Source organism: Molothrus aeneus, chromosome 15 (assembly GCF_037042795.1).
Source record: "Molothrus aeneus isolate 106 chromosome 15, BPBGC_Maene_1.0, whole genome shotgun sequence".
NCBI lineage: Eukaryota > Metazoa > Chordata > Aves > Passeriformes > Icteridae > Molothrus > Molothrus aeneus.
The window spans coordinates 17,747,796-17,772,658 of NC_089660.1; the positions used below are offsets into that span (position 1 = coordinate 17,747,796).

Here is a 24,863-nt window from a genome sequence, read left to right on the forward strand (position 1 = left end):
ACATTTGGTGAAGGGGAGGCAACTTAGGGTGAAACCATAAATGGGGGAGAACAGGAACAAACCAAATAGCACAACCCAACACAAAACCTAATATTGAATTAAGTTCCTCCCAGGTATATATACTTGGGCCCAAAAACTGATCAACCGGCTGGCTATAACCATGGGATCTTCTTATAAGGTTTTAATCTCTTTCTTAAAATTTCCTACTTCAGAGGCAGTCAAGGGCACATTCACAAATCCAATCCCCCTCCCCCCCCCCAGGCACGGCCCATGGGGACTTCCCTTAAGGGTAGTAACTTTTCCACTATCTCTCCCTTCAGTAAACATTTCCCCGCCTGGGATTGGGTATTGTAAGGGTGACCCCCTGAAACTGCAGCTTCTTCCTTTGGTCTCAACCACAATCGTACAATCACAAGAATGAATTACACCTTCACTCAGGGGATTCTGTTGATTTATAATCTCCTGCTCATTCTCTTTACTAGTCAGTGACACTCCTGAGGAAACTTGGGGTGTTAGGGAAATACTGGGCAGGGCAGGCTGAAGTATAGAAAGAGCAGGAGGAGGTACAGGGGAAACTTGGGGTATCTGAGGAGGATTAAGGGGGGCAGTGGGAGTGGTGAGTGGCATAGGGAGAATAATAGGAGAGGGGACTATTGGGGGTACTGGAGGGGCAGGGAGGGGTATGGGTTGGATAGGAAGAGGTAATGGAGGAGTAGGAGGATGGGCTGCTGGGAGCGCAGGAGAAGGAAGGGATGGGAGACAGTCCAGTGGGTTCCATTTCTTTTCAAATTCCTCTTTTTCCTTTTTAGTCTCTTTGGATACTTCATGTACTCTAATCTTCTTATCCCAAATTTCATTTTCTACCCAACAGGTTGTGTATTGTATCTCTTCTTTGTTTGGAACCTCTCTTAAATTGATACGCCTATTTAGGCTAGGCATAACCACTTCTCTTGACACGGCCAAGGAAAGCTGGGAACCAGAAATGAGAGCCCAGCTGGAGCCACAGATGCATTGCCAGGGCAGGTGGCAGAGCCACCGGTGTCCTGCAGCCCCCAGTGTCCACCCCAGGGCTCCCAGGATGCTGTGCCTCAGCCAGCTGGGACAGCCTGTGCTCAGTGGCACAGGCGGTGACCAGGAGACCGCAGAGGTTCCAGAGGTTCTGTGCTCTCCAGGAGGCTCATCCGAAACCCCTGGGCCTGGGGCTGGTGATGGCAATCATAGGAGAGCCCTTCTGGGATAGGTGTTAAATAAAGTAGGATTGCCCCAAAGAGCTGTTGGAGTGTTCCTGCTGTTCTGGATTTGACTGGGAGAGGGCTCCTTTCTTCCCAGGAACTGGCTCGATGCTGGGTTTGGGTTCAGGCTGGGAATGCTGTGGAATTGTGAACTACTTGACTTGATTTAAAGTCCTGTTTCTCCTCTGGGGCTGAGGAAGTATCAGTCTCATCCCTCACACGTATTTTTCCAGGTGCAGCCGGTGGCACAGCCGGTGCTCACGGGGCGGTAGGGCCACGGCTCGCAGGCTTAGGAGCTGTGCTCTGCAGGGTTCAGGAGCAGTGTTCTGCAAGGTTTACGGGCTGTGCTCGGCAGGGTTTGGGAGCTGCGCTCGGCAGGGTTTGGGAGCTGTGATCTGCAGGGTTTAGGGGCTGCGCTCGGCAGGTTCCGTTCCTGCTCTCGGGATCGCGGCCTCGCTGCGCTCAGGGCCCGGGGGTGAATCACGCATGCGCGGGAACGGGCGGTACGGCCCCGGGCCCCCGGCGCATGCGGCGACCTGCGCCACCTGCGCATGCGCAGCACGGGGCCTGACGCAAGGACGCTGCAATCGCCGTGCGCTTTATCCTGTCCGACCTTGAGTGCGCGGCCGCTACAGGACCCGGGCTGTCGACGCCGCGCCGGTGTGCACCTCTCCGCCTCTTTGCCTGTGTCCTGCCCCGGACCGCTCCAGCCTGTACACCGAGCTGTGTATCCGTGTCGGGAAGCCACCGTGCAGCCGCGCCTCCGGTGCTGGAGTCCGAACGGCGCGCCGAAAGCGAGAGGCGGGATCAGGCATTATTGGAGTCAGCCCCCGGCGGGGGTCCTGCGGCGCGTCTCGGCCCCCCCGCGGCCCACGTGGGTGGAGGTTTCCAGAAGAGCCGCGGCCCCGCGCGCCCCGTCCTCCGCCGCCGCCGCCGCCATGCTTAGCGCGAGCCGCCTGCCCCTGCTGCTGCCGCGCGCCGCGCCCGCGCCGCCCGCGCGCCCCGCGCAGGTCAGTGCCGTGAGGGGCCGGGGGGACAGCGCGGGCCCAGGGGGCCGGGGGGACAGCGCGGGCCCAGGGGGCCGGGGGGACAGCGCGGGCCCTGGGGGGCTGGGGGGACAGCGCGGGCCCTGAGGGCCCGAGCGCTCCGGGACACCGAGCTGGGGGGACACCGCTGGGCTGGGAGAGCAGCGAAGGGCGCTGCCTGCGGGCGAGTCCGGGCCCGGGCCGCGGCTCCTCAGTGCTCAGATTTTATTAAGAGCGAGCTCGTGTTTTTGCGGGGCGATGCGGACCTGGGGGGCGTAGAGGAACCTGTTTTACGTGTAGGAGTCTTTTTTGCGTTAAGGAGGTTTGAATAAGGTCTCTCGGTTCCTCACCGTGCGTGTGCCGGTGACAGCGGGGATCGGGCTGCGGAGGGCACGCGGAGGCGATTTAGGGACAAGCGGGGACCGCAAATCCACCCGCGCTGTGCTGGCGCGGCTCTGTCGCAGCCTGAGCCACCCATGCAGTGCCCGGGCCTTACGTCTTTAAATTTCAGCAAAATAGTCATGGCTCGGTTCCGTTTGCATTAAAATATCTTCTTAGACGTTCATTCTTAATCAGATAGAGGGCTAATGCTTCCCCAGCTCTCCAGGATGCTGCTTTACACGTGCACAGGGGGGGCCAAGCTGGGGCGTAGCAAAATCTCAGCTGCAGGTTCCTCAAGGGATGCAGTGGGGCTTTTGTTGCTGACTAGGCACAAAAAGCTCTGAGAAACGGGGTTAATGTTTATCTGCTGCTGCTCGTGGATTGCTGAAGGTTCAGTGTTGACTTACTGAGATGTATTTTGCCTGGTAACATGCTCACAGATTATTCTGTATGAGGAAATACTTCGGTTCTGGTCATAGAAATTAGGGTTGTGGCAGATGAATTAGTGCAGTAATTGGGGGGGGCTGTTTATGTCAGCCTGAGTCTTGCTCAAGTTATTCATTCCTTTGCAGTTAAGTGTTTGAAGAGGGTCCACTGTAGTAGGACGGTGTTGCTTCAGAGCTTGTCTGCCTCTGAAAGCCTTGGGTTGAAGATCTCTTGATGTTTTAAACTACATTCTCATTTGAATGTCTTTGTTTTACAGACATTTTGGAATGGCCTCAGCCAAAACGTTCTCAGAGCAGCATCCAGCAGGAAATATGCGTAAGTGCTCCTTGGGGTGGTTGTGTTTGGCTGTTGGTGTTTATATTTATCTCTTTCTGATACCAGAACTGGTTATTGGAGTCAGGCATTGGGTAACAGAGCCAAACCAGCAGAATAAAACTGGAGCCTCCTCCCTTAACTTCTCTTAGGTTGTTTTTTAATATCTTGTTTCTCTCTAGGGGAGCTTTGAGAATTGCTGTTCCCTGCTGCTCCCCTCACCAGCAGTGCCCACAAAGCATGGATTGCTGAGATTTGTTTGATTAAAACCAACCAAAAAGTAATCCAGACAATGTTGGGACTAATTGTTTTACACTGACATAATATGGGTGATGTCTGGATCTGTTTCCCTGCAGATAAAAGTTCATTTCAAACATGCATTTGAATCACTCATTTTCGTTGTTGCAGGATAATGGGAGAAGGGAGCAGTTGGTTGTGTGACTTACTCAGATGTTTGTGGCTGATGCTGATTCAGGCCATGGGCTGGGAAATCTGTTTGTGTTGGGAAAGCTGGGTCTGTCTGGTACAGCTGAATGTTCCAAGCTCACTGCTTTGTTATTGGAACTGGAGTTAGAGCCCCTGGCAGCTTGGGCACTGGGAAAGTGACATTCCTGGAAATAAACAGTCCTGCTCTGCTGCAGAATGCCTTCTCCATCCCGGATTGTGCCTTTGTCTGTAAGCAAAACTACAGTTCAGGGATTCTCTGAGCCTCAGGAGGGGTGATGCACCCTTCCCACAGAGGAGGAAGGGGTTCACAGTTGTCTTGTGTGAGAACCACTGCCATTTTTCAGGACTAAATTCACTTGTTGCTCCTGAGGATCAGGAAGGTGTTTTGCTTTGGCTCTGGCCCAGAGCACCCTGCATGGACCAAGTGATTTGTCACTGTGGATTCTTCTCCCCATGCTAAGCAGTGGTAACACAAATAAATTGTATTTGTTTATTTTTTCACTCCAGGTGAATGTTTTCAAATATGTTTGAGCACCAGGGTTGCCCAGAGCAGCTGTGGCTGCCCCTGGATCTCTGGAAGTGTCCAAGGCCAGGCTGGACAGGGCTTGGAGCAGCCTGGGATAGTGGAAGGTGTCCCTGCCATGGCAGAGGGTGGCACTGGATGGGCTTTAAGGTCCCTTCCACCCAAACCAGTCTGGGATTCTGTGATCAAAAGTAACCCAAAACAGTTTCTGTCTGTAGGGACAAAGTTAGTTATGGCTTTTTTTTATACCAAACTCTTAAGGATTGTTGAGAAGATATAAATATGTGTATGAAGTAAAGATATTCTAGGGAAGAATAATATATTATATGCTTATTTTAACAAGCAAGGGTTTACCTGTAAGTCATCTGGCTCAGAACAGAGGCACAAGCTTAAATTTCGGTGTAAGAATCAGAGAACACCTTAGGTTAGGATACAGCCTGGTTTTGCTTCAACATTGCGTGGAAAATCACTTTGTCCTGTCTTTGGGACTGGACATTTTTTTGCAATTCATTATTTTCCTTTAATGGTAATTTTTCTCTCTCCTGATGTGCCGTCCAGCTCAGAAGCAATCAAAGGTGCCGTTATTGGGATTGACCTGGGTACCACCAACTCCTGCGTGGCTGTTATGGAAGGGAAGCAAGCGAAAGTGAGTAAAACAGGAGAGTTACACGTGGGGTGTCCCCGAGGTGAGCGTGTGGATGTCACACCTGCCTTTGTGCCCAGGTGCTGGAGAACTCGGAGGGTGCCCGGACCACGCCGTCGGTGGTGGCGTTCACGGCCGAGGGCGAGCGCCTGGTGGGGATGCCGGCCAAGCGCCAGGCGGTCACCAACCCCCACAACACCTTCTACGCCACCAAGCGCCTCATCGGCCGCCGCTTCGACGACGCCGAAGTGAAGAAGGACATGTGAGTGAGGGGACAGTGCCACTGCCAGCACCAGAGCAGCAAACGCCACGGGGGCAGCACGACCTGCTCTGTTTCCAGACACCACCCTGCTCTGGGGGAAGTTGTTGTGCCCTCTGCTCTTGAGATTGCAGTGCTTCTGTGTGAGGGCCAGGCTGTGTTTAGCTGCATTCATTGCTGATCACATTAAGGCTTCCAGAGAAGAAGAAAAAAGGCTTGCTGGTGCTTGCAGTGCAGACTTTTCTAATTCTTGGGGGTGCTTGCAATCAAAGCTGTGTGATCATACCTCAGGCCTGTGGTTAAATGAGGTGTCTGATTAAAGCAGCAGAGAACAATGCAGTGTGTAAGCTCTCTGCACAGCTGCTGCATGGGCATGAGTACTGTTTATGCATTTGATGACTTAATTCTCTTTCTTTGAGACTTTAAATAGGGTGTAGTACATATTTTTCTGACCTGTCTCAAACACTTATAAAGTTGGTATATGTGTGTTATTTGTATTGTGTAAGTGTTGGCAGCCTCAATCTGTAATTGGTACTTTGGGGACTCTGGATCTGGGGCTCTGCTGGCAAGTTCAGTGTTCTTTGTTTAGAGCTACACGTGTTCATCTGCTGATACTGGTGGTACAGGGTTTGTGCTGCTGCAGAAACTGAGTGTGAGTTTTGTTGTTTTCAGTAAGAACGTCCCATTTAAGATTGTCCGTGCCTCCAACGGGGATGCCTGGGTGGAGGCTCATGGGAAGCTCTATTCTCCCAGCCAGATTGGTGCCTTTGTCCTCATGAAGATGAAGGAGACTGCAGGTTGGTACAGCTTGCTCTTTGCCGTCTCTGTGCTTTGTACGTGGAAGTGCTGCAGCCAAAACAGCACTTTCTTGGTACCAAACCCTCGTAGAGCAGGGCTGCAGATGGGGGAAGGGAATAGGGTAGGCTCCTAGGAAGCCTCAAGGAAGATCATTGCCTGTCTCAATCTTGGATCTTTGGCAAAATATCGGTGTTTTACTTAAAAGATACTCTTACCAGAATTGGTTGCTGATTGAGTTGACTTTGATGGAATTTGCACTTTCTCAGAAGGGGGAGCTCCATTTCCTTGGAAGCTGCAGTCCTTGTGCCTCCCTGGCTGCTGCTGGGTACAGGCTGGGGCAGCCAGGCTTGAAGTGGTTTTGTTCCTACTCAGCTGCTGGATATGTGGCAGGTAGGGAGAGAGGGAGTGTTCAAGAGACCACATTGTTGGGCCCTAATAGATAATTAGCCAGTGGTGACTTTAAGTCTTCACTAGGGGAAAATACCTATTGGCCTGGAAACATATTCCTCTCTTTCTTTATTTCTTAAGTGGTTTCTGGGGAAACTAAGTGTAGTACAGAGAGGGAACAATCATTAGTGCCTTCTGCTCCCTCACTTGTTAAACACTGTGTCCAGTGAGTGTGAGGAGGACAGGACTGAAGCTTCATCAATTACTGTATTTTCTCTATTAGGTTCTGGGCACTTGCTAGAGCTCCACCAGTAGTAAGATACAAGTATGTGGTGTGTGAGGATCTGGAGGTGATAGATCTGACTGACTTTGATCTGCCTTCAGCAGGGATCTGCTTTCTGGAGAGGTGTTTTTTGGCCTGGGTGCTGCCTGGTTTCAGCAGTGGCTTTGCAGGCAGCAGAGAGCAGTGCAGTGTGTAAGCTCTGTGCAGGACTGCTGCACAGCCATGAGTCTTGTCTGTGCATCCACACTGCATTGTGCACATTTGTATTTTTTAGCAGGTCTCACTGTGCATTTGGGGACTTCCCTTTTTTGAGACTTTAAAATAGGGTGTGATAGATATTTTTCTGACTTGCTGTCTCAAACACTTATAAAGTTGGCAAATGTACATTGCTTGTGCTGTCTAAGTGTTGGCAACAGCAGATTCTATAAATGGGATGAAAATGAGTAACTTTTAAGTGCATCACATGCAGGAAAATGGAGTGCAGCTTCAGTCTCATGCAATAAAAAGACAAGCTCTCAGGTAATTCATTACAGTGACATCCACTCACTGATGGAATTGCAGAGGTGCATTGCTATGCTGCCAGAAGTCTACAAGCTGTACAAGTCTACAAGTCTATTCTTTTTTGTGGAAGGACTGAAATTCTGCACAGCTCCCTCTGCATTTTCCCAGAAAACAGCAAGCCTGTCTTCTGCTGGTTGGGAGAAATAATATCAAACTAGGTGCTAGTGGAGATAGACTATTTACAAAAGCATGCAGTGATGGGACAGGGGCAGTAGATTTAAATTAAGAGAGTGAGTTTAAGTTAGACAGTAAGAGGAAGTTTCTCCTGGCAGGGTGGGCAGGCCCTGGCACAGGGTGCCCAGAGCAGCTGTGGCTGCCCCTGGATCCCTGGCAGTGCCAGGCTGGACAGGGCTGGACAGGAGCAGCCTGGGATAGTGGAAGGTGTCCCTGCCCCTGGCAGGGTGTAGAATGGAATGGAGTTTAAGGTCCCTTTCCCACCCATTCTGTGAGTGATAACTTGGTGTTCTTACAAGGATAACTTCTGTTTCGTCTCCTTTTTCTTCCAGAAAATTATCTGGGACATGCGGCAAAGAACGCCGTGATCACAGTCCCTGCTTACTTCAACGATTCTCAGAGACAGGTACTCATCAAGCTGGGAGCTGTTGGGGCTCATAAATTGCATTCAGTTTCTCTCAGCAGTCAGCACTGTCCCCTTTCCTCCTCAGGCTACCAAAGACGCTGGGCAGATCGCTGGCTTGAACGTCCTGAGGGTGATTAATGAGCCCACAGCAGCTGCACTTGCCTATGGGCTGGACAAGTCTGAAGACAAAGTGTAAGTGCATAACACCAACCCTCTGAAATAAACCTGCTGGGATTTGCCTCCTCTGCTTGCTGGGTTTTAGAGCACTGCTTGGGGTTCTGCCAAGGTGGACTCAGCTTTTAGTGAGAGCTCTGTAATGTCATCTCTGTTCTGTGCCAACCAGCCTTGTTAAGAGAGTTCATAACTTGCAGCTACAACTTAATTATCCAACCTGAGTGTCAATTGAGTTTCCTTACCTGCCAGTGGCAGTGGTGGGTGTGGCTGAGGACAGCTGGGTGACAGGCTGTCACTAGAGGTGCTGATGGGCAGCACAGGAGCTGTGCTGAGCTGCGCCAGCTGTCCATGGCGTGCAGCTCCCCTGCCTGCATTCAGTCCTCTGTTGCTGTCAGGGGTGGTTACAGAAGTGCAGGCTTTTGTTAGACATTCTGTGTTTCTGTGGTAGTGATAATGCTGCGAAAACCTCATTACGTTTGAAACATTTTGGGGGAAAAAAATTCCTAATAGTTCTGGTGTCCCTGCTCTTGTCACTGAATGTGACAATGTCTGATATTGGAGAGGCAGTAGCTGCCCTCTCTGAAAAAATGGGCAAGGTCAGGCTTTGTGCAGCACATTTCCAGGGACCCCCACATGTACTCTGAGTGCTCAGGGGGTATGGACATTTTGGGATGGTTCACTGCTGTCTTTAGAGAAGCTTTGAACTTGTGTGGGCACCAGTGTGCGTTCTGCACATCATCTCTTGAGGAGAGGGAGTTCTGAGCCACTTACCTTTGTTGAGAAAGTAACATTGTCCTGCCTCTCTCCCTGCAGCATTGCAGTCTATGACCTGGGTGGTGGCACTTTTGATATCTCTGTGTTGGAAATCCAGAAGGGAGTCTTTGAGGTGAAGTCTACCAATGGTGACACTTTCTTGGGTGGAGAAGATTTTGACCAGGCTTTGCTACAGTATATTGTGAAAGAGTTCAAGAGAGAGGTAAGGTGTCTCTTGAGAGCACAATCCTGAATTACACTGCTTTTCAACCTCACTTCTTTAGAAGAATGAGCATTCTCTTAAATTCTTAGGACTTGTCACCTCTGGCACTGCTGGAATTTAAGAGGTTTAGACACTCTTTAGCCTGGCTTCCACTTCTTCCACTTCTTTTCTTGAAGTGGAGTATTCCTTGGAAGGCACAGAATTGCAGAACTTCTGCCTTCTTTCTCTCTGGTGTTACAGGACTGTCCTATACACAGTCTGCTTACTTTTAAAAGTAAACATCTGTGTTGCAATTGAATGTGACAGACAGATGCAAATGGGTTGCTGGGAGGAAACTGCCATGTAATTCCAACTCCTTTGCTAATTCAGTCCTGTCTTATTATTCTGTGCTGCAGCAGCCTTTCCAAGGTTCAGTCTGTAATTCACTATATGATCACTTGCAGAGCAGAGAGGGCTGGCAGATTGGAAATGCTGACTACCCCTGCCAGCAGGGAGAGAGCAGCACAGTGCACATGGCAGTCTGCTCTAGAAATAGCTTTCAGTCAAGAGCTCTGAATGGTGAACTGCAGGGATGTGACTCCTGAGCAGGTGCTGAGAGTCTGTTAACCCTGTTTTTGTCGCTCAGACGGGAGTTGACCTGACTAAAGACAACATGGCCCTTCAGAGGGTGAGAGAAGCATCAGAGAAAGCCAAGTGTGAGCTTTCATCATCTGTGCAGGTACGTGCCTGGATCCAGAGCATCCACTACAACACTAGGAGACGTGGAGTTCTGCACTGGCTTTGTTTACTAACCTCTCTGACACTGGTTTTTCTTCTGTGTAACGCAGTGGCATCACTGGCACGGGAGGTCAGTCAGCAGGGTGGGCTTTCAGACCACAGAGAGCTGCTGGAAGCTGAGTTGTTGGGTGCTGGGTTTTGCCCTTTTTCTGGCACCACACCTGATCTTGCAGGGAATGTGACCTTCCCAACCTGTTCTGTACTTCAGAACTGTAATGGGCATCAGGGAATTTAGCCAGTGCTGCTGGGTACTGGAATCACTTACAGCTCTGTGCAAGCGCTTCCAAAAACCTTGGTGCTACTCATTCCGCTGAAACAGCTAATTTGTGTAGTAATTCTTATACAGAATCTTGATTTACTTGCCTATGGACAAGTTGGCTGCACAATGGGCAGCAGCCACCCTCCCTCCTTTTTTCCATCAGCTTTGTATTTTAATGCAGTCAAGTGTGTCTTTTATGAATTAATTACTGAATAAGGAACTGGAAAAGCAGAAAGTTGGGAGTGTAGTAGTCCTGGCTAAGTGAAATTAAGGTCAATTATATAGTAATTGAAATGGGCAGTGTGCCAAGTTCTAGCTCCTGAATAAGCATCTTTAATTTTATCTGATGGTGGTCTTTTTTGCTGGCCAGTGGGGAGCTCAGAGCAAGGAGTTGAGGGCAGTCACAATGGCTGCATAGTTCTGCCAGAGACATAGCAAGCTCTGTTTTGTGAGCTCAAGAGCTGGCAAATGCAGTTTGTTCATACCAGGAAAGACTGAATTCTTTAACTCTTTAGCAGTGAAGTGAAAACAACTTGCTTTTGGTCCCGTTTTCCCCTAATACTTTTGACCATGCTCTGTATAAAGTGAGTGCACACCTCTAGTCAGCAGCATGGTTTTAATTCTTGTGTAAACTTAATCTCTAGAGCTTAAAGCACTAATGTTTTAATTGCTTTGGATTGTAGTGTCTTTCGAGGTCAGCATGACTCAGCACTTGAATCAGATGATTTCAGTATAAGATTTGCTTTAAAAATCCAGCATGTGACAAACAGCCATTAAAATGGGGAATACGGTTCCTTGCTCTAATTAACTTTGTGTTAAATGGCAGCAGAGTGGCTGTTGAGCATGAGCTGTAGGCTTTTAGAGAATAGCCAGGAGGGAAGGAAATACCTTCAAGGAGTTTACCTGGTGTCAGTCAGTTGGCAGAATCTTTGCAGGAACTCTGCAGATGGGCTTTCTTCTGTGTTGTGCTGAAGGAACAGCATTAAGGTTGTCACTTCCAGTGTTTCTGCTCTTACCTTCTGGCTGTGACAAATTGTTTTGCTCAACAATGAAAGACCTTGAAGTAACACAGTATTAAAATTGGGGTTTAACTATTGTAACCATGAGGTGTGGAACAAAATAATTGTCTTATTTCTGAAATGTCAAACATAAAAGTGTGCCTGCTGCCACTTAAACTGGGCTGGAGGGTGAACAGCCACACAGATACCTCAGTACAGGCCAAACAGAACCTGTAAGCTGATGTAAAGCCCATTCCTGGTTTTTCCTGAGCCTGTTTCCATGCCACAGACCGACATCAACCTGCCCTACCTGACCATGGACGCCTCCGGACCAAAGCACTTGAACATGAAGCTGAGTCGGGCGCAGTTCGAGGGCATCGTGGCTGACCTGATCAAGAGGACCGTGGCCCCCTGCCAGAAAGCCATGCAGGATGCTGAAGTCAGCAAGAGTGACATTGGGGAAGTCATCCTCGTCGGTGGCATGACCAGAATGCCAAAGGTATGAGCTCAGGGCCTGTTCAGGCAGGGCTGGCACAGCTGCCCTGTGCCTCTGTTTGGAGGGTCAGGACAGAGGAGCTGGGAGTGCTCAGGGCACACTCAGTGCTGAGGGTCCCTTGGGAGCACTGCCCAGGACCTCTCGTTCTGTTTGCTTAGCCCAGCTGGGCCCTGGGGCTGGAGCTGAGTTGCACTGTACAGAGCCAAGGGGACGTGCTGGGAGGTGAGAGTCCAGCTGCAGCCTGACATCCTGGGGTGCACTGGACATGAGCAGCATTGCTGAGAAGTACAGGGCATTTCCTCTTGTTATGGACTTGGTGTGGAAAAGGTACATTTCAGTGACAGCCACTTGTAAGCAATCTGTGCCTTCCAAGGGATTTCCAGCACTTCCAGCTATGAAGAACCTGCACAAGCAGAACCCTTCTGGTACCTGCTGGTTGTGTGTAATCAGAGCTACCTGTTGGAGGCTGCTGTTGGCAGGCCCATTTACCTGGCTCTTGCAGACACTCCTTATCTAAAGCCTGGCCCTTAGTTCTGTGGAGATAAGCTCAGCAGGTAGCTTTAAAGCCTGCTGTGCTGACATGCACAGTTGTGCAGATAAGTGCTGTCTGCAGGTGATTTACTGCTCCTGTTCCAGCCATGCCCTGCTGCCGCTCCTCCATCCCAGAGCTGAACAGGGATGTTCACTGCTCCCTCCAAGGGTACAGCCTGGCCTTTCCTGCAGAGAGCACCAAAATCTCACTCCAGAGGGATCACTCAGGCCTGGACTATTTGTTGCTTTGTGATTTACTGTCCTCTCTAGGACAGTAGGTGTGTACATGGTCCTGCTTGGGGTTGATTTGGGGTTTGGTGGGAGGGTTTTTCCTCCCTGCATTGATGAGCCTGGTGGCTGGAGGTGATACTGGTATAAGCAGAAAGTCACCCAGGCAGGGGAGCCAGAGCAGCAAGATAAACAGAAGCTCCTGTTCTGGCCAAAGCTCACGTGGAGTAACTCTGCTGTATGTTCCCAAAGTCCTTGTTGTTCCAGCTGGATAAAGGAAAAATGGTGTGATTACCTATGTATAAAGTGATGACAAAGAAACATTATGCATCCTTCAGGGGTGGAAGACAGAACTTAAATACTGATTTTTTTTTTCCCTTCTTCCCCTCTTAACCCTTAGCCATTTGTAGCTTTGGGCTGACAGAATGCTTTCCTGAGTGCCTGTAGTTACTGCTCTGCCTCTGAAATTGGTGCCAGTGTGTTGTACACAGCCAAGCCTTCTGTTGAGTACCTTGTTGTTCTCTCTTTCCCCTGCTAGGAGGGAATGTGGCTTCTCTGGAGCTGTCCCATGGCCAGGACTCTGGGAGGTGGACTGTGGGTGGTTACAAGTATTGTTTTGTACTGTAAAATACACCTCCAGAGGGAAAGATTTGCATTTAATTACATGTTCACATATAGAGTCTCCTCTGTAATGGGTGCTTGGGGCAGGTGTCTCCTGGCTGCAGCGTAGAGTTGGGTGTTTGCTTCCAGCAATTTTCCAGGCACATCCCACTCATGTGGGCTGGTGTGCCCAACACCTGTACTGGGAGAGGAGGCCCAGCCCCACAGCCTTCCCTTGTAGGGCAGAGGAGGGCAATTCTGAGCTGTGCTGTGGGGCAGATCCTCAGTGCATTTCTGTCTGGATGCTTCAGCAGGAAATCTGTTGGGATCATGAGCACAGTCCTGGGGAGTGGGCTGAGCAGGGCAGAGCTGACAGCGGAGCTCAGAGTGTTGACAAAACACATCTCTGCTGAAACAGCCCACGAAATAAAGAGTTGGAAAATACTGTTCTTTATACAAGTCCCTTTTTTTTTCCCCCCCCTTCACTGCACACAAACAACATGAACTGTGCTGCTGGATTTTTTACCTTTCCTGTGCTCCTCCACAGCTGTACTGTCCTTGGCAGTTGTGTCCTGCTCAGTGTTGGCTTGCACAGTTCCCAGGGAGCAGTCCTTGACTCCCAGATAAGCCTGGAAGGATCCCCTCGGAATGTGGCTGGGCTGTGTGAAGGCACTGAAAGGGCTGCCTTGCAGCTGGCACACAGAGCCTCTGGAGAAGGGGCTGTCTGGGCTGGAATGAGGGCATTCAATGCTATGCAGGAGGGTGGGCAGTGAGGGAGCAGGCACAGAGCTGAGGCTTGGTGTTTCTGTCTCAGGCTTCCATGGCAGCAGCAGCATAAGGACATAGAGCTGAGCCACGGGTGCTGTGGCCGTGGTGGTTTCCCTGTGGATGAGCTGTGCTGTGTCTCCACTCAGGTGCAGCAGACTGTGCAGGAATTGTTTGGCCGTGCTCCGAGCAAAGCAGTCAATCCTGACGAGGCTGTGGCCATTGGAGCAGCTATCCAGGGCGGGGTGTTGGCTGGTGATGTGACAGATGTGCTGCTGCTGGATGTAACTCCCCTGTCCCTGGGCATCGAGACCCTGGGAGGTGTCTTCACAAAGCTCATCAACAGGAATACCACCATCCCCACCAAGAAGAGCCAGGTAAGAGTTGACTCAGGATGGGTGGGACTTTGCTGGTGCTGTCAGACGGCTCGGGAAAGGCCACCCAGAGCATGCCAGTAGATGATTTTGCCTCCTCATCTGACAAGAGAAGCAGTGGAGAAATCAGGTTTAATGTCAGCCACTGAGTATCTCTGATTATTGCTGTGGCCCAGAGGGGAGGGCAGTTGAGTTAATGATGACAAGATATGCCAGGGTGTTTGTGGCCTGGTGAGGATTGTTACAGTGTGTGTGCCATGATGTCAATTGTCAACACATCATTCTGAAGAAGGATTGTGTGGAGCCCTTCTGGGACTGAGCACCACGCCCATGGGAGAGCCCTTGCTTGGCTGAGTGCCTGGGAAGGGGTTATCTTTTCTCTGCATTGTAATGTCCTGGTGCTTTGGGTGTGATCCCTTCCTTCCCTTACCTCTGTCTGGGCCTGCTGCTGTGTGCTCTCTCTGATAACACCTGAGCTGCCTGGGGTGTGGGCTGAAGCCTGCTGCTTCAGGGGAGATTTTCTGGAGTGTGGTGGCTGCCCTGGAACCTGCTCCTGCCATGGATGGCCAGTTTTTGTGTCCCCAGGTGCATACAGGACAAGAAAACATTGGCTTGGCTCTTGCTAGCCTTGATGCCATGGAGTTTTGTCAGAGGAACATGGGAACAAGCATTTCATTATTTTCCCTTCCTAGCAGCTTCCTTTTATTCCTTGCTCAGTCAGCTTGTAACTGCAGATGTTTGTGTTCTAATTAGCTATATAGTAACTTCCAGTTCCTTTTCCATAGGTGTTTTCTACAGCTGCTGATGGGCAAACACAAGTGGAGATCAAAGTGTGCCAGGGGGAGAGAGAGATGGCCAGTGACAACAAACTGCTTGGCCAGTTCACATTGGTACGTTGGCTTCTCTATTCCTGACCTTAGACTTGACCTTCTGGGAGATGTTCAGAGCCTTCTCCATTTCAGCTGCCCCCTGAAAGCAGTGTTGAGGGGGAATAGTCTTACAGAAGACATTTGACCCCTTTCTAGTACAAAGGCAGCCTCTAGAGGCACAGCCTGGCCCTGGGACAGCCCTTCTGTGGCTGAGGACCAGCTGGCATTGAAGACGGAGCTCAGAGCTTCTGAGCACTCCCATGTAGCACTGGGGCTACTGCAGCTTTAGGGCCTGGTCACCAGGAAGGGCTCTCTGGGTGTAAAAAAGCCTGTGCAGTACCAATACCAGGAGATAATCTGAATACTCCTCTGGTGTAGCAAAGATGGGATCTGGAGCAGCTCCAGGATACCTGCAGTCCCCAGGGAAGCCCATTTCAGGCTAGTGAGACCCTGGGAGCAGAGTCAGTGTGAGCTGAGGTACTCCAGGGTGTGTGTTTGTGGGATTGCAGTGTGTGTGTGCCATGATGTTAAACTATCAACACATCATTCTGAAGAATTGTGTGGAGACTTTGTGAACTGAGCCCACACCCTGCTCCCTGGGGAATAGATGTGTTGTAGGATTGCTGGGAGCCGAGGGGGGCTGCCCAACCACCTCCCTCAGCAAAATGGGTTTGGTCAGTGCTGGCAAAGCTTGGCACTGTTAAACTGTCCAAGTTTGTGAACTTCCTAGGAAGAACCCAGCAGAAAGGAAGGACTTTGCCCTTCTGTGCTTTTGAAGGAAGCTGTGCTGCCTCTTGCTGTCTTAAAATGGTTCCCCAGAGGTGGCCAGTGAAATCTATGTCCAGAACTGGGGAAATAGAGCATCCTGCCACATCTAGGGAAGACGGGCTTGTGTAGCAATAAATCAGAGCCTGTACCACCTTGGAACCAACCCTGGGGGCTCTCTCTTGCAGTTTCTGTGCACTTTTCCAGGGCAGAAACCAGATCCCACTGCACAGCATGGTGCCAACAGGTACTTAGAGGACTCAGCTCTGAGGGTTGTTTTAGAGGCTCATTCACTATCAGATCCCCACGGTGATTTACCCAGCCCTTGTCCCCTGAGCTCTGTCCCTGTGGGAGCTGATGGCCACCCCTTGTCCTTGCTCAGGTTGGGATCCCTCCGGCGCCACGGGGAGTGCCCCAGATCGAGGTCACCTTCGACATCGACGCCAACGGCATCGTGCACGTGTCAGCCAAGGACAAGGGCACCGGGCGGGAGCAGCAGAGTGAGTGTCTGGGCATGACAGGGATTGAGCAGGGGGTGCTGAGGGCGACACTGATTCCAGGGAGAATGGAGTGTGCTCCAGTGCTGCCTGGGTAGGGTCCCACAGTCCAGGGTGGGGATGGAGCGTGTGGCTCCATGCTTGGGTCACCCCCACTCTTCAGTCTGTTGCCAGTGCAGCACAGATGCAGCTGAAGTCATCTGAGCCTGCCTCTCCCCTGGAAAGGAGGGTGGGCAAAGGGATAAGTCAGAGCTGAGCTGTGGGTTTGTTGTAGGGCAGCGAAGCTTCTGTGAGCACACAGCCTCTGCCCTCTCCAGTAACCTGCTGCCAGTGGATGCTCTCCTTGCATGTTAGGCCAAGATGAAGCACCTGCCTATGCCAATGTTTAGGCAGCCATCACTGGCAGGGTTTCACCACATTCCAAGTGGTTTTGCCCTGTGTGGCAGTCCTGCCTTGGTGTTGCCATCTGGAATAATTGCAGCAACATGTGAGCAGAGTGCAGCTGTTTCCTGGGTTTCCTGCATGGATCAGCTGTGTCCCATTGCCCAGGTGTTGGGCACACAGGGTGGCTCCCTGAGGGCTTCCTGGTGTTAGTGGGCCATGCTCTGTCACCAAGGTGTTTGGGGCAGTCATGTGTGCCCTGTGTTACCCTGAGGGGACAGAAGTTGGAGTTTAGGAATGCAGCACTGTGTATGAGTTGTCCTTGGGCTGTGTGGGAGTGTTGTTTCTTTGGGAGCACACAGGGGTTGCTGTCTGTGAGCCTGGCTGCATGAAGGTGCCAGCTTTTAAGGCAGAATCAAATTGGAAGGATCTCTGACTCCCGGGTGTGTTGTGTACAGCTGAGCAGACCAGCCCTGTGCCAAGACCCTGTTTGTTATATTCCATCATAAAGGTCTGGAGATGGGGTTTTTTTAAGGCAGCAGCTTTTACCTGTAACCACCTTGTCCATTTCTTGTGTTTAAGCTGGAAGTGACTCCAGCTGGCAAGAGGCTCAGGGAATTCAAGTTGCCAGTGTATTCTGCTCTGTGGTACAGTGCAATGTTGGGCCCCATGTACTGGGGTAATTAATGACACAGTTGTCAGTTTCTAAAGCTCTGTGGTGGGTTCAGGAGATTAATTTTAAGCATTTAGAGATTCCCCTGATACAAAACAAAAATCTCTTCTCCCTTATAATTGGAAGCCTCTGTACTGCCCTTCAGCTGTTTCTTGGAGAGAACCCTTGAGCAGTGAAATGCTCCAGTTAGCAGAAGCATTAACTATGCACAGCTGGAGGGTGTGTGCTGCTTTTAATCACACTGCTTGGCTTTTTGGCAGCAGGTTGACACCAAAACCACTCTACACTTGTTACTTGGATTTCCTTGGAGATCTTGCACATGTGACAGCCTTCTACTGCTGAGTAAAAGGCTCCTGGTGACAGGCATCCAGAATGACTTTTAGCTGCCTACCTGTAGGTAGATGTGGTCCTAATTACAAAGCTGAATTGCTCATCCCACATCTGTATCCAAAGGACACCTCTGTGTGTGTGTCTTTGTTCAGGGTTCTGTCCATTGACAAAGAATTCCTTAGAAAAGTTCCTTTAAGTGGTGATTGTAGCATGCACTTTTATGGACATTGAGATGTTCTGGATATTGGTCCTCTTTCAATGAAATTTGACTAATCCCTGCAGTAAAACCTGAATCTGGACTGTGCTTTTTGACACTAATAGAGGGAAAAGGCCAAGGAAGGGATGTGTAAGAGCCTGCCCATAGAATTGTGCTCCATTCCTTATTAAGGGCAATGTTAGGAGCTGGGTGGGAAATGTTGTATTACCCTGCCACTAGGCCTGGGCTGTTTTCAAACAGGGAATGGAGTCTTTAGTGAAACCATGAAACCATTCCTTCTCTTTGGGTTTTTTTTTTTGGGGGGGGTTGGGGTGTTTTTTTTCTTTTTTTGATTGGGTTTTTGCTGGAGGGTTTATTTGTTTGAGGGGTTTTAGTTTGGATTTTTTTTTTAGTCCTGTGGTTCTAATCTGGGATGCTCCTTTGGTTTGAGGGCTTTGCACCCTCACTTTCCAGGTGGATTAAGTGAGGACTGGCCAGAGTGGCTTGCAGACCAGCAGGCAGGGTGTGTGTGGCAGAGCTGGAGAGTTGCAGATCCAGGAGATGAGGCTTTCACCTTGCCAGCAGCATCAGTGGCTCTTTAAAGAGTCACAGTCTTTGTCCTGCCCATGGGGCCTCCCTGGGCACAGAGTCTCTGAGCGAGGCTGCTGCTGTTAGGCTGGGGAATAATCCTCTCCTCAAAGGTGAGAGCAGATCCTTTATTCCTGTTCTTCTCTGCTGCAGTTGTTATCCAGTCCTCTGGCGGCCTCAGCAAGGATGAAATTGAGAACATGGTGAAGAACGCCGAGAAATACGCGGAGGAGGACAGGCGGAGAAAGGTAATGGGGAGCAGAGGACCTGCTGCTTTCAGCACTCTGCTCTGAGCTGTGCCCACCCCTGGGGGCCCAGGGCTCTGCTCTGTGAGCTCTTACCAAGCCTCTGCTCCTTTCCCTACGCTCAGTTGACACTCCAGGGTTGCATGAAGGTGTTTGCAGAGGCATTTGGGTCTTGAGGTTGGATACCTTGCTCTGTGTGACTGCGCTTTACTGCTCCCTGAGGAATTCCTGGGATGTGGAGGCAGCAGTGAGCAAAGCCACCTGCCTGCTGCTCATGGCAAACAGCTTTGCAGCTCTGGTGAGGGTTTCTGTCATCACTGCTCTCCAGTGTCCCCCTTGGCTGTGCATTTGGCACCTGGAATGCTGTGTCCATGTGAGCAGTGCTGGCCTCAGTGCAGGTGAGACCAGAAGGAGGTGATGGAAATCCTCACTGGCCTTGTTGAGTAAAGACTGGCACTTGCCATGGAGGAATGACTGAACCTGTAATACACACAAGATTAATGGTTGGAACTAATTGGTTTAATGAGGGTAGTAATAATGAATTATGCAACTAAATATAGACCATCGATTTTTAAGCAGACACAGCACAGGCTGACTCTGGGATGTGGCACCAGCATGTGTTTAGTGATTGCTGAAACTGGCACATGGAATTGATCCACTTTGTGTCCTTCAGCCTGCAGGAGCCTGTCTCAGGTGTCCAGGCAGTGCTGTAAATCTTGCCCCCAGTAGGGAAGGGATCAGAAGAGGGCTGAAGGGGAGAAAGCATGGAATAAATCCCCAGGAGGCATCACTGCCTGGCCTCCTCAGAACCTCTAAAGCCACAGAGCAGTGGCTGATAGGCGTTTGTAGGTTAGCTGGGGAACCTTCAAAGACCTTGCTCTGGAAGTCCCACTGTTTGAACAACCTCATCATTGCTGTGGAGCATAGGGGGATGTCTGGCATCTAAAGAGGCTGCACTGAAAATTGTTCTGCTGCCTTACTTTGTCTCTTAAATTGCTGGATAAGTTTCTCTCTGTTGTAATCCTGAAGTGGGACTCACCCCTGTCCAGTGAGCTCACATAGCAAGGTGATCACTTGTATAACTGTAGTTTTCAAAAATTGCCTTGTTACACTTTTCTGCTCCTGGTTTTACTGCCATAAAAGCATCAGGAATGCATAAATGGGAATTTTTGTAATAAAGGGACCATGAGTAAAAGCACCCAACATTTGAGTTGTCTCTAGTGCCCCTGTTGCTGAAGAAGCTTCAGGATGTTCTCCAAAAGCTCTGCTGCTTTCCCATGGAACAGAGTGTGCTGTGCCGTCCCTGAGGTGTCTTGTCCTTTCCCATGTGCCAGCAATGGTGGTGCATAGGTCACTTGTAGTTCAGGGGAGTGACTGTGAGTGAAAGCCTGAGGGCTGGCTGGCACAGACTCCTCTTGGGGCCCTGTGAGGCCACAGTGCACCTAGGAATGGTTTGCTTGCGTTTCTCCTTGCACTGGTGCCATTAAGAAGGACCCTGGGTGGGAACTATTGTGGGGCTTGGCAGTTTGGGCATGAAATGTCACCACTTGTGTCACCGGGGGTGTGGGCAGCAGCCCTGACGAGCTCTCTCCCCCAGGAACGCGTGGAGGCCGTGAACATGGCCGAGGGCATCATCCACGACACTGAGTCCAAGATGGAAGAGTTCAAGGATCAGCTGCCAGCAGATGAGGTAGGTGGTTCCTGATCCTGGAGTGCTACAGCACGTGAAATTCCTCACAAAATCATTGCTCACATTCCCACTCAACTCCCAGCTGGCTCTGGCCAGTGGCTCCAGCTCTGGCCGTGTTTCTGTGCTGGGTGAAGGTGGCACAGCCCTGCACCTCTGGCTGTGGCCCTCCTTGGGAGGGGTGAGTGTTCCTGAGGGGAGGATGGATGGACAGACATCCTTAGGGGAACAGGGTTTGGGTGTGTGCAAATAACCTATTGCAGAGTGCTGGGTTGGTGTCACCGAGGCTCTGAAGGTTCATCAGCCTGGGAAGCTGCTGCTGAGAGGTTTCTGTCAGAGCTGTGGCCCTGGTGTGGCCTTGCACACGGTGATAAGGACTGTGCTGTGGCTGGCTCCTCACAGGGGCTTTGCTCCAAGGCTGGAGATTGAGGACAGTGCCTGCCCTTGTTAGCACAGGGACAGAGGCACAGCTGCTGTGCTCTCCTGGCGGTGCATGCACAGCACCCAGGAACCTGGGGGCAGTAAAAAGCAGCCCCCGCTTAACTCCAGTTTTTCTATCTCAGGAAATGAGATAGAGTATTTAATATCCAAGAGTGCTTTTCACACCACTCTAAGGCAGTGCATTGTGAATTTCAAAAGTCAAATTTAGAAGAGTGCACCCAATTACCAATTTAACAACTCTGGGAACCAGAATTAAAGGGCTCCTGAGGGCTCTGAGGTGTCTGAGGGAGCACAGTTACAGTTTGTTGGTAGCAGCCTCTGGTCAGTGAAAGGCTGTTTCTCTGCCAGCAGATGGAAACAGGACAAGGGGCAGTGGTTTTAAACTGCCAGAGGGCAGGGATGGATGGGATATTGGGAAGGAACCCTTCCCTGTGAGGGTGCTGAGGCCCTGGCACAGGGTGCCCAGAGCAGCTGTGGCTGCCCCTGGATCCCTGGCAGTGTCCAAGGCCAGGTTGGACAGGGCTTGGAATAACTTGGTTGAGTGACCATGGCAGGGAGTGGAATGAGATGTTCTTTAAGGTCCCTTCCCACCCAAACTATTCTGTGATTCCATGATAATAGCTGGCTCTTTGTTTGGAATTATGTGAGAGAGTTTCCTCTCAGGAGCATGGAGCCTAAATCCCAGTTCCCTGCAGGGACTGTTCCCTGTGACTTCCCTGGGGAGGTGGGGGCAGCCTGTACTGTCTGGTGCTGATGGTGACTGTCACTCTGTGTCCCTGTCTCATGGTGTGCTGCAGAGCTGTGCCCGTGTCTGTGAGCCCTGCTGGCACAGCCGTGCCCAGGAGCCCTCTCCAGCAGCCTGCCAGGGAAGGAGGCAGTGCCAGCCTGTGCAGGGACTGACAGATGGCTCTGGGCCAGGCTGAGCCCACTCTGCTGCTTTGCTCTGAGCTCCTGCTCCACAGGCAGCACAGGGACTGAGCAGGGCAGGAGCAGCCCTGCTCACCAGCTCCCCAGCAGGGCTTCAATATCCATGGAAGCCAGCTTGCTGTCCACTGCCCTGGCATGGCTGTGCCAGGTGAGCTGTGCCAGGCACAGAGCATGGCCTTGGCCAGTGGTCAGGCCCTGCTGAGCTCTGTTCTTGGCACCTCTGCCCAGACAGCAAACAGGGCCCCTTTAATGCCAACTGGGACACTGTTGGTGAAGTGGACAGGTGCCCACTGGGAACTGGGCACAGTCCTAGGCCCTGCACACTCACTTTGAGTGGCTTCTGGCATGGAAAGGGGGCCAGCAGGTGGTGAAATGACAGGATGGAGATTAACGATGAACCAAGTGCAGCATTTCACCTTTGTGTCTTTTTTGCAGTGCAACAAATTAAAGGAAGAAATTGCTAAAATGAGAGAACTTCTGGCTCGTAAAGATAGTGAAACAGGAGAGAACATCAGGCAGGCAGCAACCAGCCTGCAGCAGGCTTCCCTGAAACTCTTTGAAATGGCATACAAGAAGGTAGGTGCATGGCCAGGTCACAGTCAGAGCCTTCAGATGGGAAGGGGGGAGTCAGGACACCAAACTCTTGGGTGGGAGGTGGTGCTGAGCCTCTGTGCAGCTCCCTCTGACTGACACTGGCTGAAGGGGGAGCTCTGGAATGTCAGGGAGAGTTGAAGGCTTGAAATCCTGACCATGCTTCCGGGCTGGGTGTTCCATAACTGCACTGCATTCCATGGAAAGGGCAAAGCTCCTAGTAAGGGGCATCCAGAAGAATAATGAGAGGGCTTTTCCCCTCAGTGCATGGAGTGCCTGAAGGAGTAAAGTAATTCCTGAGCTTTCTTCAGGGTGATTGTAAAACATGATTCCTGTTCAGTCTGCCTAAAGCCACAGTAAAGGCCATTGGGATTTTCTTCTCCACCCCCTTCCCAGTGGAAGGCCCTCCCAGCCCCTGGCACCTGGCCAGGGTGTGCTTGCCTGTGCAGGGAGGAGTCCCAGCATGGCAGGGGCACAGTGCCCAGGTGACCTTGGTGCTGAGCTGTCCCCAGTAAGGACAGCTGCTTTCCTGATATCAAACCAAACCTTTAGTGCTGCAGTGTCAGCCTGTTACATCCCCTGGGAAAAGGAATAATGGGAAGATTGTTTTCTCCCTCTCAGAGCTCAGGCAGAGATGAAGATTTCCTTTCTCAGTGGACATTGCTCATTGCACTGAAGGGAGGGTTCTCCAGGCTGGAGCTGACCTGAGCAGCCAGCCAGGGAAAAATGGCCAGGAGAAGCAGTTTGTTGTTTCCAGAAGTAATAAACCTGTTTGTTCACAGATGGCCTCGGAGCGAGAGGGTTCTGGAAGTGCAGGAGATCAGAAGGAGGAGAAGCAATAAGGAGGAGTCTCTGTCTTGCCTTGACGAGAGAATGATGAAGAGGTCGATTTTCTTGATGCTTGGGAGAAAAGGGACCTTCCTGAGCAGCAAGGGGCAGAATTCAGACTTACTGTGTTTTTGCAGTATTCTATATATAAAATTCTTCAATGTATAAATTTAGTGATGTGTCTGCTAGATAAATTGTCACTTGATGAAAGTTAATTCATGCCAGACAAAGTTATGAGTTTGGCCCTGGCGTGTTCCCTGAGCACCTGGGGACTGGCTGATCATTTAATACTTGACACAATGGTGTAGTAAATCCGAGATCCAAGCTTGGAAACCATGTCATGAAATTGGAGGGTGGAGATGGAAGCTGTCCGGGCATGGGGAGGAGAATACAGCCTGCATGTCTCCTCCTTGTGGGTCTGAGGAGCTGGGAGCAGGTGGAGGGCTGGGAGCAGCAGGGGCAAGGCTGGGGACATCGCTGGAGACCATTTAGCCCTGAGCTAGGCTGGTACCCTTGTTCTGAAGGAAAGGGGCTACTTCAAACTCAGCTGTAACATTATTTCTTACAAAGAGGCAGCGTGGAAGTTCAATACTTTGCTTGTCTAAGCCTTCTGCTCCATCCCGTGTCTGTTCTCTGCTTATGGTAAAACAATTTCCTTGATAATAAAACTGTTACTGGATCCATTCTGGATTTTTTTAAAATAAAAGCAGAAAAGTGTCCAACATGGAGTTCCTGCTCTCCTGGCCTTTGATGGAGAACACAAGCACTTTACTGCCTGTGACAGCTGCAGAGGGAACAGCCAGGCAGCTGTAACTTTCTGAACTTGTGCTTCATTCACAGGCAGAAAGGAGGTTTCTGGTGTCAGGTTGAGGCTGGGCTCTTCTGAGCGTGTCAGTGCTGCTCTCACGAGGTGCCCCAGGTCCTGTGACTGCAGTAGCAATGGGACTTTCCCGTCAGGCACCTTGTGCTTGGGCTTACCTTTACAAAACACGCTGCAGGCTGGAGCAGCACTTGCCCACTGTGCTTCCAGCAGCCCAGCCTTGCAGGGAGGTGCATAAATGTAGCTGTGTCTCCTTTTCCCCCATCTCTTACTCTGTGTCGCTTGAACTGGAAAAGAACCCACATTTGCGGCTGCTCTGTCCTGCCAGCTCAAGTATTAGTGGAAGGAAAGGATGGTTTTGTTCTGGCACTCAAGACAGTTTCCACCAGAGGGGACAGAGGTGGCCCAGCATGTGTGGAATCGTCAGGAATTGTCCGTGTGAGGTCATTAAAGGGAAGTTGTGTCTGACCCGTGTGCTTGCCTCCCACAGTGGAGCAGCCCCTGCCTGGGTGAGCGCACAGCAGAGGCCGTTCCCTCTCCGGGCTTCAGCGAGGCTCTGCCGTTTCCCCTGCTGGAATCCTTTTGGGCAGAGCCGGGCACTGTGCGCTGGATGAGGGGACAGTGAGACGGGCTGGGCACTGTGTGGGGGCCAGAGCCCGGCGGCCTCTCCCTTGCGGGCATTGATGAACTTGGCCGTCCGTGACTTTGAGGGGGGGGGTCAGTGCGAGCTCTCCGGTGACACAAAGCCCCCAGGGGTGGCCGATTCCCCCGGGGGCGGCGTCCGCGGCCGTGAGGAGATGGTGCAGGGAGGCTGTGGAGTGTCCGTCCCTGGGGCTATTCCCGCGCCGTGTCCCGCCCGTCCCCTCAGTCCCCGCTCGGTGCGGGCCCCGCCCCGGCCCCGCCGCCCCTCACGGGCCCTTTAAGCGCGCGCGGGCCTTTCTGCGCAGTTCTCGCGAGACACGCGCTCGC

The 24,863-nt window shown here is 51.3% G+C and overlaps 1 protein-coding gene and 2 non-coding genes across 3 annotated transcripts; all 3 read left to right on the forward strand.

Moving 5' to 3' along the window:
* Nucleotides 1-1,835: 1,835 nt before the first annotated feature.
* Nucleotides 1,836-23,802, forward strand: HSPA9 (heat shock protein family A (Hsp70) member 9). The gene is made up of 17 exons (XM_066560262.1): nt 1,836-2,242; nt 3,342-3,400; nt 4,926-5,013; nt 5,091-5,272; nt 5,942-6,066; nt 7,805-7,878; nt 7,964-8,070; nt 8,866-9,028; nt 9,654-9,746; nt 11,352-11,561; nt 13,832-14,059; nt 14,842-14,946; nt 16,073-16,190; nt 18,509-18,603; nt 20,198-20,290; nt 22,091-22,231; nt 23,029-23,802. Exons 1-17 carry the CDS (start codon nt 2,171-2,173, stop codon nt 23,086-23,088), a joined length of 2,013 nt encoding a protein of 670 aa, XP_066416359.1. The 5' UTR covers nt 1,836-2,170; the 3' UTR covers nt 23,089-23,802.
* LOC136563245 (small nucleolar RNA SNORD63) lies at nt 14,309-14,380 on the forward strand. The gene has a single exon (XR_010784613.1). It is a non-coding gene; the product is annotated as a small nucleolar RNA SNORD63 (small nucleolar RNA).
* Nucleotides 15,442-15,510, forward strand: LOC136563246 (small nucleolar RNA SNORD63). The gene has a single exon (XR_010784614.1). It is a non-coding gene; the product is annotated as a small nucleolar RNA SNORD63 (small nucleolar RNA).
* Nucleotides 23,803-24,863: the final 1,061 nt, after the last annotated feature.

Bases quoted from the DNA above. Each gene is read 5' to 3' on its own strand.
- HSPA9 (XM_066560262.1), top strand. From the start codon at position 2,171: ATGCTTAGCGCGAGCCGCCTGCCCCTGCTGCTGCCGCGCGCCGCGCCC. The intron at 2,243-3,341 runs GTCAGTGCCGTG...TTTGTTTTACAG, and splicing joins CGCCCGCGCGCCCCGCGCAG to ACATTTTGGAATGGCCTCAG. The intron at 6,067-7,804 runs GTTGGTACAGCT...TTTTTCTTCCAG, and splicing joins GAAGATGAAGGAGACTGCAG to AAAATTATCTGGGACATGCG.